The sequence below is a fragment of the Drosophila elegans genome, unplaced genomic scaffold, assembly GCF_018152505.1.
Source record: "Drosophila elegans isolate 14027-0461.03 unplaced genomic scaffold, ASM1815250v1 contig_476, whole genome shotgun sequence".
Lineage (NCBI taxonomy): Eukaryota > Metazoa > Arthropoda > Insecta > Diptera > Drosophilidae > Drosophila > Drosophila elegans.
The window spans coordinates 14,309,799-14,322,937 of NW_024545863.1; the positions used below are offsets into that span (position 1 = coordinate 14,309,799).

Below are 13,139 nucleotides of genomic sequence, written 5' to 3' on the forward strand. Positions count from 1 at the left end.
TGGATGTACACAAAAATGGAGACATCGACGAGGATTTATGGACAGAAAAAGGGAGAAAGGGAGACACAGAATTATAAGCATGTCGATTTCTAAGTTAATAAACATTTCCATTTTAATAAGGTATTTAACATGATAACTTATGTGTTAAGCAACTTAATGAACATAAAAAGATTGTATGCTTCGATTTATTTCATAGCTGCAAACTAGAGATAAAAAGCCGCAAGAGAACAAAAACATTTTATTTAATTTGTAAACTTAGTATTCATCAAAAAGCTATAAATTGGAGCTTAGTAACACCAATGGATAAAAAACAAAAGATATGTTTCTTTAAAAGTAGCATACAAAATTTAAATAAATTAGACAACTGACGCTAAATGAAAACTAAAGTTAGCACGTTTATTAATATATTAATCAAGAGAAATATAATCGAAACCATAATAAAATATCATAAAGCTCAGTAAATTTTTAACTAGCTTATCTATGATAGCCTAAAACATTACTCAAATTATTTTTCTGTAATTAAAAAGTCTGTTCAGTAGTGGTCGCAACGAATTAATTACGAACTGCTGCTGCAACGTAGAGCACATTAAATTCCTTATCTCAATTAAGTGCACTCTATGGCCAATGCATTTGTGCCCAGTCAATTTCCACGGCCAAGACAAATTGCCTGGCAATTATGATTTATGGCCCCTGATTGATCGGGTCGAATCAAACGCGGCCTGGCCAATTGATTGCCGTTGGCCAGGCCAACAACCAGCGGCCCAGTTCCATCAAGCTGAGGCAGTGTTTATTTGAAAGGCAATCTCCACTCGAAGTGCGCGGTCCCGGCTTTCAACTTCATGAAGTCTACGCTTGAGAACCTGCTCCTTGAATAAATAAAATGGCCAGCAGGCCAGCAGGCAGGAAATTTGAAAACAAACAAGAGGCCACAGCATGGAGAACGCCCCAAGGTGAGTGAGTAAACAAAAATGAAGAATGTTCGCTGATTGACATTATCCGGTGCACACATGCAACGCCGGGAATGGTAATTGGTAATTGGGGAATGCATTTCCATTCCAGACCCATACCTGGGCCCAATCCCATTTGGCGTTTCCGCCGCGGCCATATTTCAATCGAACTGCCTGGGCTTCTGCGCTGGGAATATCTGATTAACATGGATGTCCCGCGGCGAGATACCCGGTTTATTAAGCCATAAATTAAGCAAGAATGCTTCTGTAGTTTTTGATGGATTGCTCCTGCTGTCGTTTTTGAGCTCTGGCTAAAATAAACTAAACTATTCGTGCTGCCCCAGCTATTTTTCATTTGGACTAAAATGACAGAGAGGAGGAAAAATTATTTAATTTACCTAAAAGCTTTGGCAGCTGCTCTCGTTTCTCCATTTTCCGATGTTTTTTTTCGGTGCATTCCGTGCTCCATTCTTTTTTGACAAAATGAAATATTTAAACGCCGGGGAGAACGGAAAATCGAGACTAGGAAACTTTAAATATTCGCCGTTGACAGTGTGTGTGAGTATCTGTGTCTGCGTGTGTATCTCTGAAATGTCTAAAAGCGTTTCAACTTTAGTTTTCGTTTCTGGTTCTGGCACTCTGCCTGCAGCTCTTTGTTGCTTACCCCTCCATTTTTTATATTCTTTGATTTCGTTCAGTTTTTCCATTTCCATTGCTGTTCTTCCTCATCAAGAATTGGTACACCTTAAAAAATACAGCATTTAAATAAATACATTCGGTCTGTATTTAAATACGAATTCAGTAATTAAACTGGAATTGGCAATAATAAGAACCTTTCCAGCTAAGATTTCCTCTAAATTAAATTAAAATACACTTTTATTCAAAACTTTTTACACTTAGTAACAATTTAACTAAAATTGTATGTATATTTTATTGCTTTTATTTTTGTTTTTATTTTATTCACTTTATTACTTAGTTGATTTGATTTAACATTCACTGAAATATTCTACAGAACACTATAACACCTTTTCCAATAACAAATTTCATAGAAAAATACATTTTCTTTAATATAACAAAATTTAAAATGTTTTTTGTCTGTGTACATATCATCATCATCGGTCGACCATTGTGTTTTCTTTTTTGTTTTTCTTACTTTTCCTTTGCCAATTTTTGCTTCATTTCCTGACAGCCCCCTTTCCATCCCCCAGCTACACCTTCTTCTCACTCATTCTCAACTCGTATTCGTACTTCGCCGCATTTTCGTTTCGCATCATAATTTTCCGTTCGAGGACAACAAAAGGAAAACGACATTGAAAATCACGTTCCACGGAAGCGGAGAAAGGAGCTGCGAATTCCTTGAGTTTCGCCAGCCCCAAACCTCCTCTTCTGGCCAACTCAACCGGCCGGAACGCCCACATAGTTCGTGTTTCGTACTTAGTTGGGAGCCAACCTCCTCTTTAGATATATATATATATATATTGGTCTCCAAGGTCCCACTTCACCCGGGGACTTTTCAAATGTGCTGTAAGCAAAGCACGCGCCGATAAACGAGGGGAATCGAGGGGGCAAACTTCAGATTTCCGTTACGTGTTCTTGGCCATTTAGCGAGCTCCCGAACTCGCCGATTCCATTTATCGGCCATTAATTTAATGCACCAACTAATGCTGATCTGCCCAGCGTAAATCGGTTTACTTTACGGCGAAGAACCTCATCGTTCTATTTAACTAATTTTATAAGCTTGATTTTACTGGTATAAAATAATATATATCCTTTAACAAAAATTGTACATTCATAATAATAACTCAACAGAACTTAAGTAAGACCTGTAGCAAAACATATGTGTTTTAGTCTATTGTCCTATTGAGTATATCAAAATTTCGACTCTCATATTACTTTTTTTAATAGCTGGTTTTCAAATTACGCATACTTTTGTATACTTTTCTTCCACAATCAGTATTAAAATGAATATAAATGCTCGCACATTGAGTACCTTATCAGTGCCTTTTAAAGCAATATAATAAAAGCAAATAAAGCTGTCATATAATACACACAGATCAGATTACTAAATTGAATTATATGAAGTCGTAACATTTTAACAAATTGAAGCGTGTCAAGATGAAAATAACACAAATTAAAAATAACCACATTCATATTGAAAACAAAGGGCACCCTCAAGATAAATAATTATTATTTGGTTTGGCTTATCGTAAAATAACTATTTTATTACCGGATGGATTAATAGAACAGAATAAAAAAGTTTGTAGTTTTATACAATTGGATCAAAATGTTTCCTGAAAATAACAAATTTAAATAATAAATAACGAATCAATAATCTGTTTACCCCGCTGAACGCACCCAATACTTGAAGCGATAAGGCAAATACATTTCTTTCTGTGAGTGAGCAAAATATTTTTCTCTCGCATTGGGGCCATCGACTTTATTTTGTTTCGAAAGTATTTGCATTAGTTTAATCTAGTTAAGCAGCGGACAAAAGCTCAGCGAAGGGAAAATTATGACGGACTGATTGGCTGAGTGACAGACCGAAGGACGACGCCAGAAGAAAGTTGGTCGGAGTGAGGATTCAATTTGTCTGAGCTGGTGATGCTGCTGCTGCTGCTGCTGCTTATCTGGAGTATAAAAGCAAGTGATCCAGCAACCAGGGAACCCAAGAGCTGCACTTGCCTGTCTTTGCCATGATATGGCCACCGCGTTGCATTCAACTCCGTTCGAGCAGCCATAGATACACACACTGCGATGCGGATACCCCCAAGCAGATACAAATATGCTCAAAGGTCACATGTGCATCTCGCTGCCATTGCCATATGGTGTGGCATCCATGGCGAACTTTCGGTGTGGCGTCATGACCGCAATTTTCCCTGGCGGTGGAAAAGCAGGCGATTTCCCAGGGGTCGTGGCAGCGCGAAAAACCCGCACATGCGCACGGTGGGCCTGCGACAGTGGGAAAATGGGTGGTTGGAATGTGGACGTGCTGCCGGTCGAGTGGGGCAACAAAAACTGGTTTTGGGGACCAGGCCACACGCGATGCCTGATAAAGGCTGAATTTGCAATTCACTAAAAAGGCTGTTTGGCAATATGCTAAATTACCTCTTGGAGAGTCAGAGAACCTGCTATTTTCACCAAATGCGTCCACCAAATGAGCAGAAGGCTATGAGAGAACTGCAAAGATAAGATAACTTCTGAAAAAAAAAACGGAAAATCAAGCCATAAAAACTTTGGACAGTCTTTGGGCTAAAAAAAAAAACTGTCGCAAATCAAGAAAGTTTTTTTTAAAAAGTTTGCATTACAATACGTTTTTACTTGAATTTTTCTTAACATTTTTTAATTTATTCGGTAATATTTATCTATGATAAAAATAAAAGTAATTAAAAGAAAATCTTATAAACATTTTTTAAGGACTGATAATTGAAAGTAAAACTAACTTCACATAATTAAATCCATTTCAAAACTTTCTCTCTGTGTGATTCTATGTGATTCTATAAAATCACATTCTAGATATAATTCTTAGATTGTCTTTATTAGTATGCCACCCATAAATAGAAACTTGTATAAGTTTAATTAAATAATCAAAGCGAATAAAAATGGCTACCAGTGTAAGCAGTTTGTAGATGCACCTCAGCTTCTGTAGAGCTCAGTTCACTCAAAGAAATTAATTTAACGAGTATTAAAGCTGGCTACATTTTAATTAATTAAGAAACTAATGCTGCGGTAGATATGTTGCTGCCGCATGCATGAAAGTCACTCGTTTTTCCAGTAATAAGGCGAATAAAATATTTAAACTTACTGCCGAAACCCGTTCCTTCCCTGGGTCGATAGGGAATTATTTAAGCAAAGTCGCGCCGCTTACCGTAAATTGCAATTTATGCCCAGCGGCAGGCCAAGTTGCATCAGTTAACCAGTTTGACGGCTTTGAGGCTCCATTTCGAACCGAATGAAGTAATCACAATTGATAATTGTTGGATTACATCGCCGCATCTGCATCTGTATCTGCATCTGTTATTTTTGGGTTCGTTGATCCATTCGAATGGCCGCCATGCGCCGCCATGCGCCGCCATCAAGTATCCCGTATTCGCATTTGGTTTCCATAACTTTTACGACTCTGGACACTCCCATCCACTCCCGAGATGGTCAACTGGGGAACTATTACAATGCATCGCATCGCATCGCAACGCATCGAAAGACGGCGCGGAATCAATTGTCATAACAGACAGTCTCCGGGCAGCTGAGTAGCAGATTGCTTTACGAGGGCAAATATTTGTGCTGCCTGTCGGCATGTGTCCGTCCGTTCCTATAGATACGGATCACAGACCCATATGCCCAACCCGTTCGTTGCTGCAGCAGCAAAAAATAGTGAGCGCTGGAAATTGCAATTTATATGGCTGCCATAAACAGAGGATGCAGCACTTTCACTTTTCCCGGAACATTAGGAACGCTTCATTTTTTGACCGACAAATGTGTCGCTGTTTTTTTTTTCGTTAATTGCATTCAGAGCGTAGCACTCGCAGGTCGCAGGAGGTACCTTTGAGCCTGGGTCGTAAAACCCCTTCCCGAAATCGCGACTACGACCGCTGGGCACAGCCGGGGATCGCCTCCGACGTTCCATATCCGCAGCAGGCGGCAGGATATTAGGGAGTTTTTTGACTTTCTTATACATTTTTATACATACACTGGTGGAAAATATGAAATTATTGTTTATAAACATTTTTATACGCTCTTGGTAATTTATGGATTTATTTTTATAATTTGTTTAGTGATTAAATCTTATGTAAACATAAATTACATATTTTATTGGATTTTTATATTTGTATGAATATTTAAATATTTATTTATAGCCACTGCTGTGATTTACCTTGCCTGTTGAGCTAAAATCTTGATAGTCTAATTGGTTGTTCCATGTCATTCGTAAGTTTATATCCATTAGGTACATGACCTGATTGAAACTCATGTTTCTCCGTGTTCAGGTTGTGCCCTAGCATTTCAAATGACACCTCCCCTTAAAAGTTTTCCACTTTCTCCAGAGCTTCTGCTCTGGAGATTTGTTCCATCGTGACCCTTGTTACGATAACAACGAGGCTTCATAAATATATCGAAACACGAGTGAATTCAACAAATCAACACGCGGAGGGCGGGGTAATGAAACATTTTTCTTTTTCCATTTGCCGCGTGCAGCTAATCTTCGGAAAACGGAAAATATTAATGAGCCAAAGTTTCTCTTTTATGGAATTTCGATACTGACAGACAGTCGCTGGCGGGGAAAACTAGTGGAAAACACCATCACTTTGGCCTGGACATGTTTGTCATTTACAAGTTACGCGGCCAATTACTTTGAGGACCCGGAGGCAGCCACTCTCCGGAAAATGGCCACGTCTCCGACGGCTCATTATGAAAATGAAAGCAGTTTCGTCCGCAGAACATAGAACAGGCAGCCTGAGCCATGTATTCCGCCAGAATTTATGCACACGAGCATATTCCATGGGGGAATTCGAGGTCGCTCGATTGCCGTCTGTTTGTCTATCAAACAGGGAAACTAAAAAGTTTTCGCAAAAAGCACACAGCAAAAAATGGGAATTGATGGGAACGGGGGCAGATGGCTGATGGCTGATGGCAAAAACAAACAAACAAACCATGGACACTCGACTCGACAGACTCCGGTGGGCGTAAAATGGCGACCGGGAGGGGAGGGGGCGTGGCAAAGGGCACACGACCTATATGAGCATAAAAGCGAACACACATACATATAGCACATATGAAGCGTCGACATCGATGTCGGCATAATCGAATGAGCGGAGGGTAATGGGGCGCACGGAAGACCCGCAACTGGACCCCATGGAATATGAATGCATGCATCTCGAGCATCTCGGGCATCTCCATATAAATGTCCCCCCGTGCGTGAATGTCCAATCCCCGGAAAGCAACTATATATTTATTGTACTCCTGCCTTCCGCAAACACGAAAGCGCACTCTGGACGGGAGCGGGGCTAATGGGTTGGGGTTCGGTGGGCGGTGGGCCGAAATGAATTGAAATAAAATGATAAGCGTGAAATAATAATGAGGAGCGTGTTCCGGCATAAATCGGTTCGTCCTTCCTCGGCAACTGTCTCTGTCAAATGGGTTGGAGTATTTGGGTCCTGGCCGGCCATTTGCTTTGTGTAATCCATGTAATCGGTTGTAAAAAGTGTTTTACATGCGAGTCCGCTTGCATAAGCCGCCAAATGGCGCGTAGCTGAGAGGAAAACTCACACATGAGCGGGGAATTTTAAGTGGTTTCAGAAACCTCGCCCTAAACTGCTTAAGAGTCATTTTTGAAAAATTTCTAAAAATTGACATTATTTTAATAAAATATTTTTTGAGCTCATACCAAAAAACTCATTTAACAAATTTGATGACAGTAGAAACCTTTTTCAGCCCATACATTTTTAAGAAATATTTCTTTTGTTAGAAATTCTTTAGTCAGTAATTTGTTAATTGAAAGAATAGCTTTATTGTATTTGTAATTTTTTTCTAGGTCATTTAAAAAAAAACAAAGAGAATATAAATATGGAAATAACTTTTGTTTTGCCTTACGCTTTTTCAATAAAACCCCTCATTTTTAATTTAATAAAATATATTTTTCCTCTTTCTTTATCTCACTCCAGTTGGATTAAACATCGACCCCTGGAGCGCGGACTTAACCCGGCGGCAGCTGCTTCAGGTAAGTCTCCATCTCAGTATTTTTCATATATTTATATGCAAGCCAAATAAAAGTTATAATAATGGGATTGTGCATATGTAAAACTCCATCTGCCGACCATGAAACTGTCCAATTGAATTGGGTCGCAGGTGCAACTCAACCGTCAAAGAAAACAAGATGGGAGTTACCCAAACAGTTTAAATTCGCTTGGCAGCTTCACTTCTTATTTGCCAACATGATTTTTGCTAAATTACGTTTCCAAACAAAAAACAAAATGCCTGTGTGTGCGGCATATGAAATAGTTGGGACCCAAAGCTGTACCTTTTGCTATTTATTTTTCACATCCGCATACAGATTCCCTCCCTGTTCGATATGAAAAAAGGCAAAAGTTGATCAAATAAATGGCAAAATTTCCATATTCCAGCGATAAGAACGGAAACGTGTAGCTCAAAGATTTCCATCAAGTCGAATCGGATTCGCAATGGGAGAAGGAAAACGAAAAGGCGGGCGAGTAACAAGTTGTGCGAATCTCTAAAAGGGGGCGGTGGTGGGAGGTCCTTGGGCTGCGCGGGCAGGTACGACTACAACCCCCATCGCTTAGCTAAGTAAATGGGTTGGCCGACGAACGTGACTTGGCCTGGCCCCATCTCCATCCGCACGCCCTTCCTCAGCCATCGGTTATTTAGAGCACATGTCTCCTCCAGCTCGAGATATTAGCAATGACTGCACAATGGTAGGGCAATGGTGAAAAGCAATCACATCTTTCAATTCAGCAGGGAATTAAAAAATTCAAAAGCAAAATATAAGATATTAATACATTTTCTTATTTAGTTTGACATGCTTTTAGCTAACCCAAACATTCATACAAAGAAAGTAGCAACAGACCATTGAATCTCCCTCAAAATCAAAGTTTTAAGTAATTATCTTCAGAATAGTTTCATTTTTTAAACGTTCCAATGTCATATTATAACATGTTAGACTTTTTTTTAGGGATAATTAAATATTTTTTTAAATTTCGAACGTAATTTTTTCTAGAGAACTTTTCAAACTATGTTTACTTTTAAATATATGCATTGATTTTGGTTAAAAAGTTAATATTTCAACAATTTCGTCTAACTATAATACCTTATTCCACTGTGCCATCGCCTTGGATCGACGCAGCCAGGCAAAGCCAGTCACGAATCCAAACTAATGAGGAATACACGTAATTACATGTGGTTACGCAATATCAAAAGTTCGGCTCCAGGTCGAGCTCAGCTCGTGGCATTGTCTTACTGCCGGGTATCCCGCCCCTGCATTTGTGCCACAGCCATATAGTTCCGTTCAAGGAATCAATGCCCTGAGACAAACCCAGAAATTTAATAAACACGCAAGTGCACGGAAGTAAATTATCCCGTCAGTCAATTATGTATGTTGCTACGCCGCAAAGAACCCCTCCCTTGTGCTCCAGTTTCTCAGTTAAGACCTGACTTGGACCTGGTTTGGTTGTTGGGGATTGGGGATGGGGAATGGGAATGGGGGCTGATGTCTTGAGACGCCACATAAATACCTCGTTTACTTTCCCTTACTTGTGCCTGTGTGCGAAGTTGCTGTTCCTGCTTCATTAAACGCCTGCCACACTCGCTTCAATTGGTTGCTTTATTTGTGGTTGCCTTTTGTGCTTTTTAATTAAATGTTTTCCTCCTTCTTTGAGTCCTACCTGCGTAGTCATCGAAGCCATTGCCAAACCTAATTAAATGGTCCCCAGATCGTTTCGAAGGAGTGAACCTAGCCGGCATATTGTTTTCTTGAGCGCAAATGAAAATAATAAAACTTTAGTTGATGCAGGTGGAAGTAGATAAGGCAGCAATTACACTTGAAACGTTATAGCACAAGTTAAATAAAACTTAAAATGACGTAGGCAAAATTTCATTGAAACCAGAGAAAATGAACTGTCATTTGGGATGATCGTTGAAGTTTAAATTAAGTTAAAAATAAGTGACACTATTGTATTAAAAGAAAGTATAAACGTAGTATAAACTGCAGGTGTCTTAATATATTTGGTAAATTTTTTCAAAAAAATGTAGTTGAATCCTTATCGAACAGAAATTTAAGGCACACTTTTGCGATGAGCTGTTGTCGGGTTGAGAAAAGACTCCATTTGGCTTGCCATGTCTGAAAGGCTCTAAATAAATAATGAAATTACGTCTGCAGCAGACAACTTCATGTAAGTGGCTTTGGTTCTTCAACGGACTGGGCGTTCATTTGAAATTTTAATCAGCGCTTCGTGCTGAAAATTTCAATTGCGGGGCCGAATTGAATTAATTTGACTAATTTCTTAGATACATTTGCATGAAGCAAGCTTTACCGCGCTTCCCCACTCTCTTAGACCAACTTGATTACATTAAAGATGCGCAATTATAAGGGCCCAGAAAATTCACAGAGACAGTCCGGCGGGATAATGAGAAGGGTTGCCCAGATGAATGACCAAAATGGCTGAGGGTTGGGCTCTGGCTTCATTAAGTGCCAGAAGGTGCTGCCAATTTGGAACTGCCAACAACCTTTGCCCCTTTCCTCACCTGTTTGGGTTTCGCGGATACCAGATTAGGTAAAGAGCTGCGCCTCAAGTAAAATATTAATGGGCCTTGAAAAGAAAAAAAACAAAAAATACGTTTATTACATAGTTTACCTTTTTTTAAATATTTTTGCATGCCGAAATTTTGTAATCAGGCTCTTGGAAAAGTTTACCTCTTATAAAAATATAAATAATATTTGTTATCAAAGTCCATCTACGCTTTTGCTTGAACTGAATTTATTATTCTTATTTCCCTGTTTCGAAATTCCGCAATTTTTGAGGGAAAATACTTGTCTGCTTTTTGCCTTTGATTTATTTGCGTCAGAATTCCGAAGGCCGCTGCTAATTAAACAACAAAAGACCAGCAGCACCTACAGTGGATCAGCATCAACAAAATTCGAATCAGCCTCGAATCGTAAACAAACTTTTGCCGGCTCGACTGGTGGGTGTTGGGTGGTGATGAGGGCAGCCATAAACAGCTGCACACCGAACGGGTTCAAGTTGAATGAAGAAGCTATTTCGGAACATGCACTGAAAAAATTAATGTCGATTGGATTATAAGAGCTAAGGCCTTGTACCCTTAATCTTATCGTAGAATCCCAACTAATAAATATTTGTGAAAATAAAAATAAATATTTTGTATAAATTGTAAATGTCATAGACATAATATATTTATTTACTGCTATATAAAAATGTATTTAATTAATTTTAAACGATTTCTAACAGAGGCATAAATTCAAAAAGTTAAGTTTGGCTGTTTTAAAGAATTTATTAACAAAAAAATTGAGACAACAAATGTTTGCTTTTATAAAATGTGTTGCAAGTCGGCACTACATTTTCTTTTGTGTTTCGTTCTAAAGTTTATTATTCTAAGTGGATTTGAAATATTACTGTTAGGAAGCAACCTATGCCATTTGAAAGCCAGAGGGTATCGAAATGGAATCGAAAACTCACGTAGCAACCACTATGGGAGTGTCGCTCTGTCTCCTTTCCTCTGACCCCTTGTGCGCATGCTGCGTCCCTGTCGCACTCTCATCACACACACCACACACACACACAGGTAGGGCGACTCCTGATGCGGCGGCCATTGAAACTGGCGGCCATTCCCCCCGCCCCTCGTCCGCCTAGTCTTTCACTTCGAGCAGTGAACTGCGCAAAACAAAACAAAATCTCTCGCATACTCACGTAACCTGAAATCGACTTGAGCCTGAATCGAGGCAAAAATCTGTTGTTGTCGGAATTAAATTTATATTCCAGGCTGGGACTGCGACCCACCCCCGCCCCCTTTTGTGACCCTCGCACAGCCAGTAGATAAATGTGAAAAAAAAAACCGAAATTTGTTTGGGTTCTCGACTGCATACAATTGTGTTTGCTTGTGACTCACCATAGAACCACATTCGGTATATTATTTTTGTACATGCGTGCTGGGGCACATTTATTTACATTTTTTAATGCACCCAATAAAAAAAACAAAGCACAAACAAGTTTTCTTCTCATTTTTATTTTGCAGCGCTGGTTTATTTGTTTTTAAGTGGGCACAACTTTGCCACCAGATATTTCTCGAAAGAAACTTATGTTTGGCTTGACTTATACGACATAATTTTTTAACGATTTAAGATAAAATTACTTAAATTTATGGGGACACGACACATAAAATATTTCTTTGTTAGAATACATCCATAATTCACTGTGACACAGTTACGTTTTAAAAAATGGCTTTAACCGTTTTGAAATATTAATATCAGTTCTCAGAAGATTTATATTTTATTTTTTTTTCAAATATATTTATTAAATAATTGTTTTTTTTTAAATAATATTGTAATGAATAATTTATTTATAAGTAGATTTTGATTTATTTGGCTACATATCACATGATTGTTGAAGCTGACAGTATTTTGAAATAGTTGCACCTATTTTTTAATATTAACATCTACAGAGTTTTAGATCCGTGTTTCCGGTGATATGACAACTTTCCCGTACTTAGATAATCTTTTTTTTTTAAATACCAATATTTGAAATGGTAAAATATTTAATTATCATTTCGATTCACTGGTTCCTGAATATTTGTGCCACCGAAATTGTGATAGCTCCCCACGACCGCTGCCACAGAAGCCATGAAATATGAATAATGACCCTTGTTGCAGCGACAATTAACTTGCGGTGCTGCATCGAAATGTCTGCCAATCTGTGCGGAGGGGAGATTGAGATTAGAATGGAGCTCACAATGGAGGGCAGAGGAGTCGGGCGTTGAACTCCTCCGCATAGGAGCCAAATGCTCGCATAGAAATGGCTACATTTCGCAGCAATCCAAGCTAGTATCTGGTTATATGGCCAGAAATTCGCGCAGCCCGTGGGGAGAGCGAAAACTTTTTGAAAAATTCATATTATTTGTAAGTAGAGTAGTTGCGGGCACAAACTATGAACTATGCACCACCCGGTCCACGCCCCCTGCGTCGAACGCAAAATTGCGTGGCTTAGTGCGCACCACGAGCTTCGGGGAGCAATCGAGTGCCTTATCAGGGGGATTTATGCCAAATGATGGCAGATTGCCAAGCTGCAACTACGAAACGGCGGGGGATAGATACGGATTCAAATGGCACTGGCTGCGGAGCCTGGGCTTGGCAACATGCTTTTTAGTGTGTCTGTCTCTCCAATGCCTTTCTTTTATTTTCCTTCATTTTTTCTCTTTTTTTTCGGTTGTTTTTTACAATTTTCTCTCGAGTATAATGGCTAGAAAAAGTTTCGCCAACCCCAAGACTCTAAGAATCTGGACAGTGGTGCCAATAAGGGTAAAAAATTAATGAAATGGAGTTGTTGCAGCAATTTATTTAAGTAAAAATGTTTACAACAGCTTATGTTTAATTTAAAAAAATGATTGGATTTAAAATATTAAATTGTAATTTTTATTCCGAATTTTTTGTTGTTTTAATGAGAGTATAAGCCAATCTGC

General features: G+C 39.0%; 1 protein-coding gene across 5 annotated transcripts in view; it reads left to right on the plus strand.

Moving 5' to 3' along the window:
• The window catches only part of LOC121467577, a 108,001-nt gene that overhangs the window by 31,610 nt on the left and 63,252 nt on the right, over positions 1-13,139 (plus strand). For all 5 annotated transcript variants that reach the window (XR_005977637.1, XR_005977638.1, XM_041709321.1 and 2 more), the window contains one exon: positions 7,601-7,656. Coding sequence is in view for 2 of the 5 variants with exons in the window: in XM_041709321.1 (XP_041565255.1) it covers positions 7,601-7,656 (56 nt within the window). In the remaining 3 variants the exon portion in view is untranslated. The remainder of the gene's footprint in view (positions 1-7,600; positions 7,657-13,139) is intronic.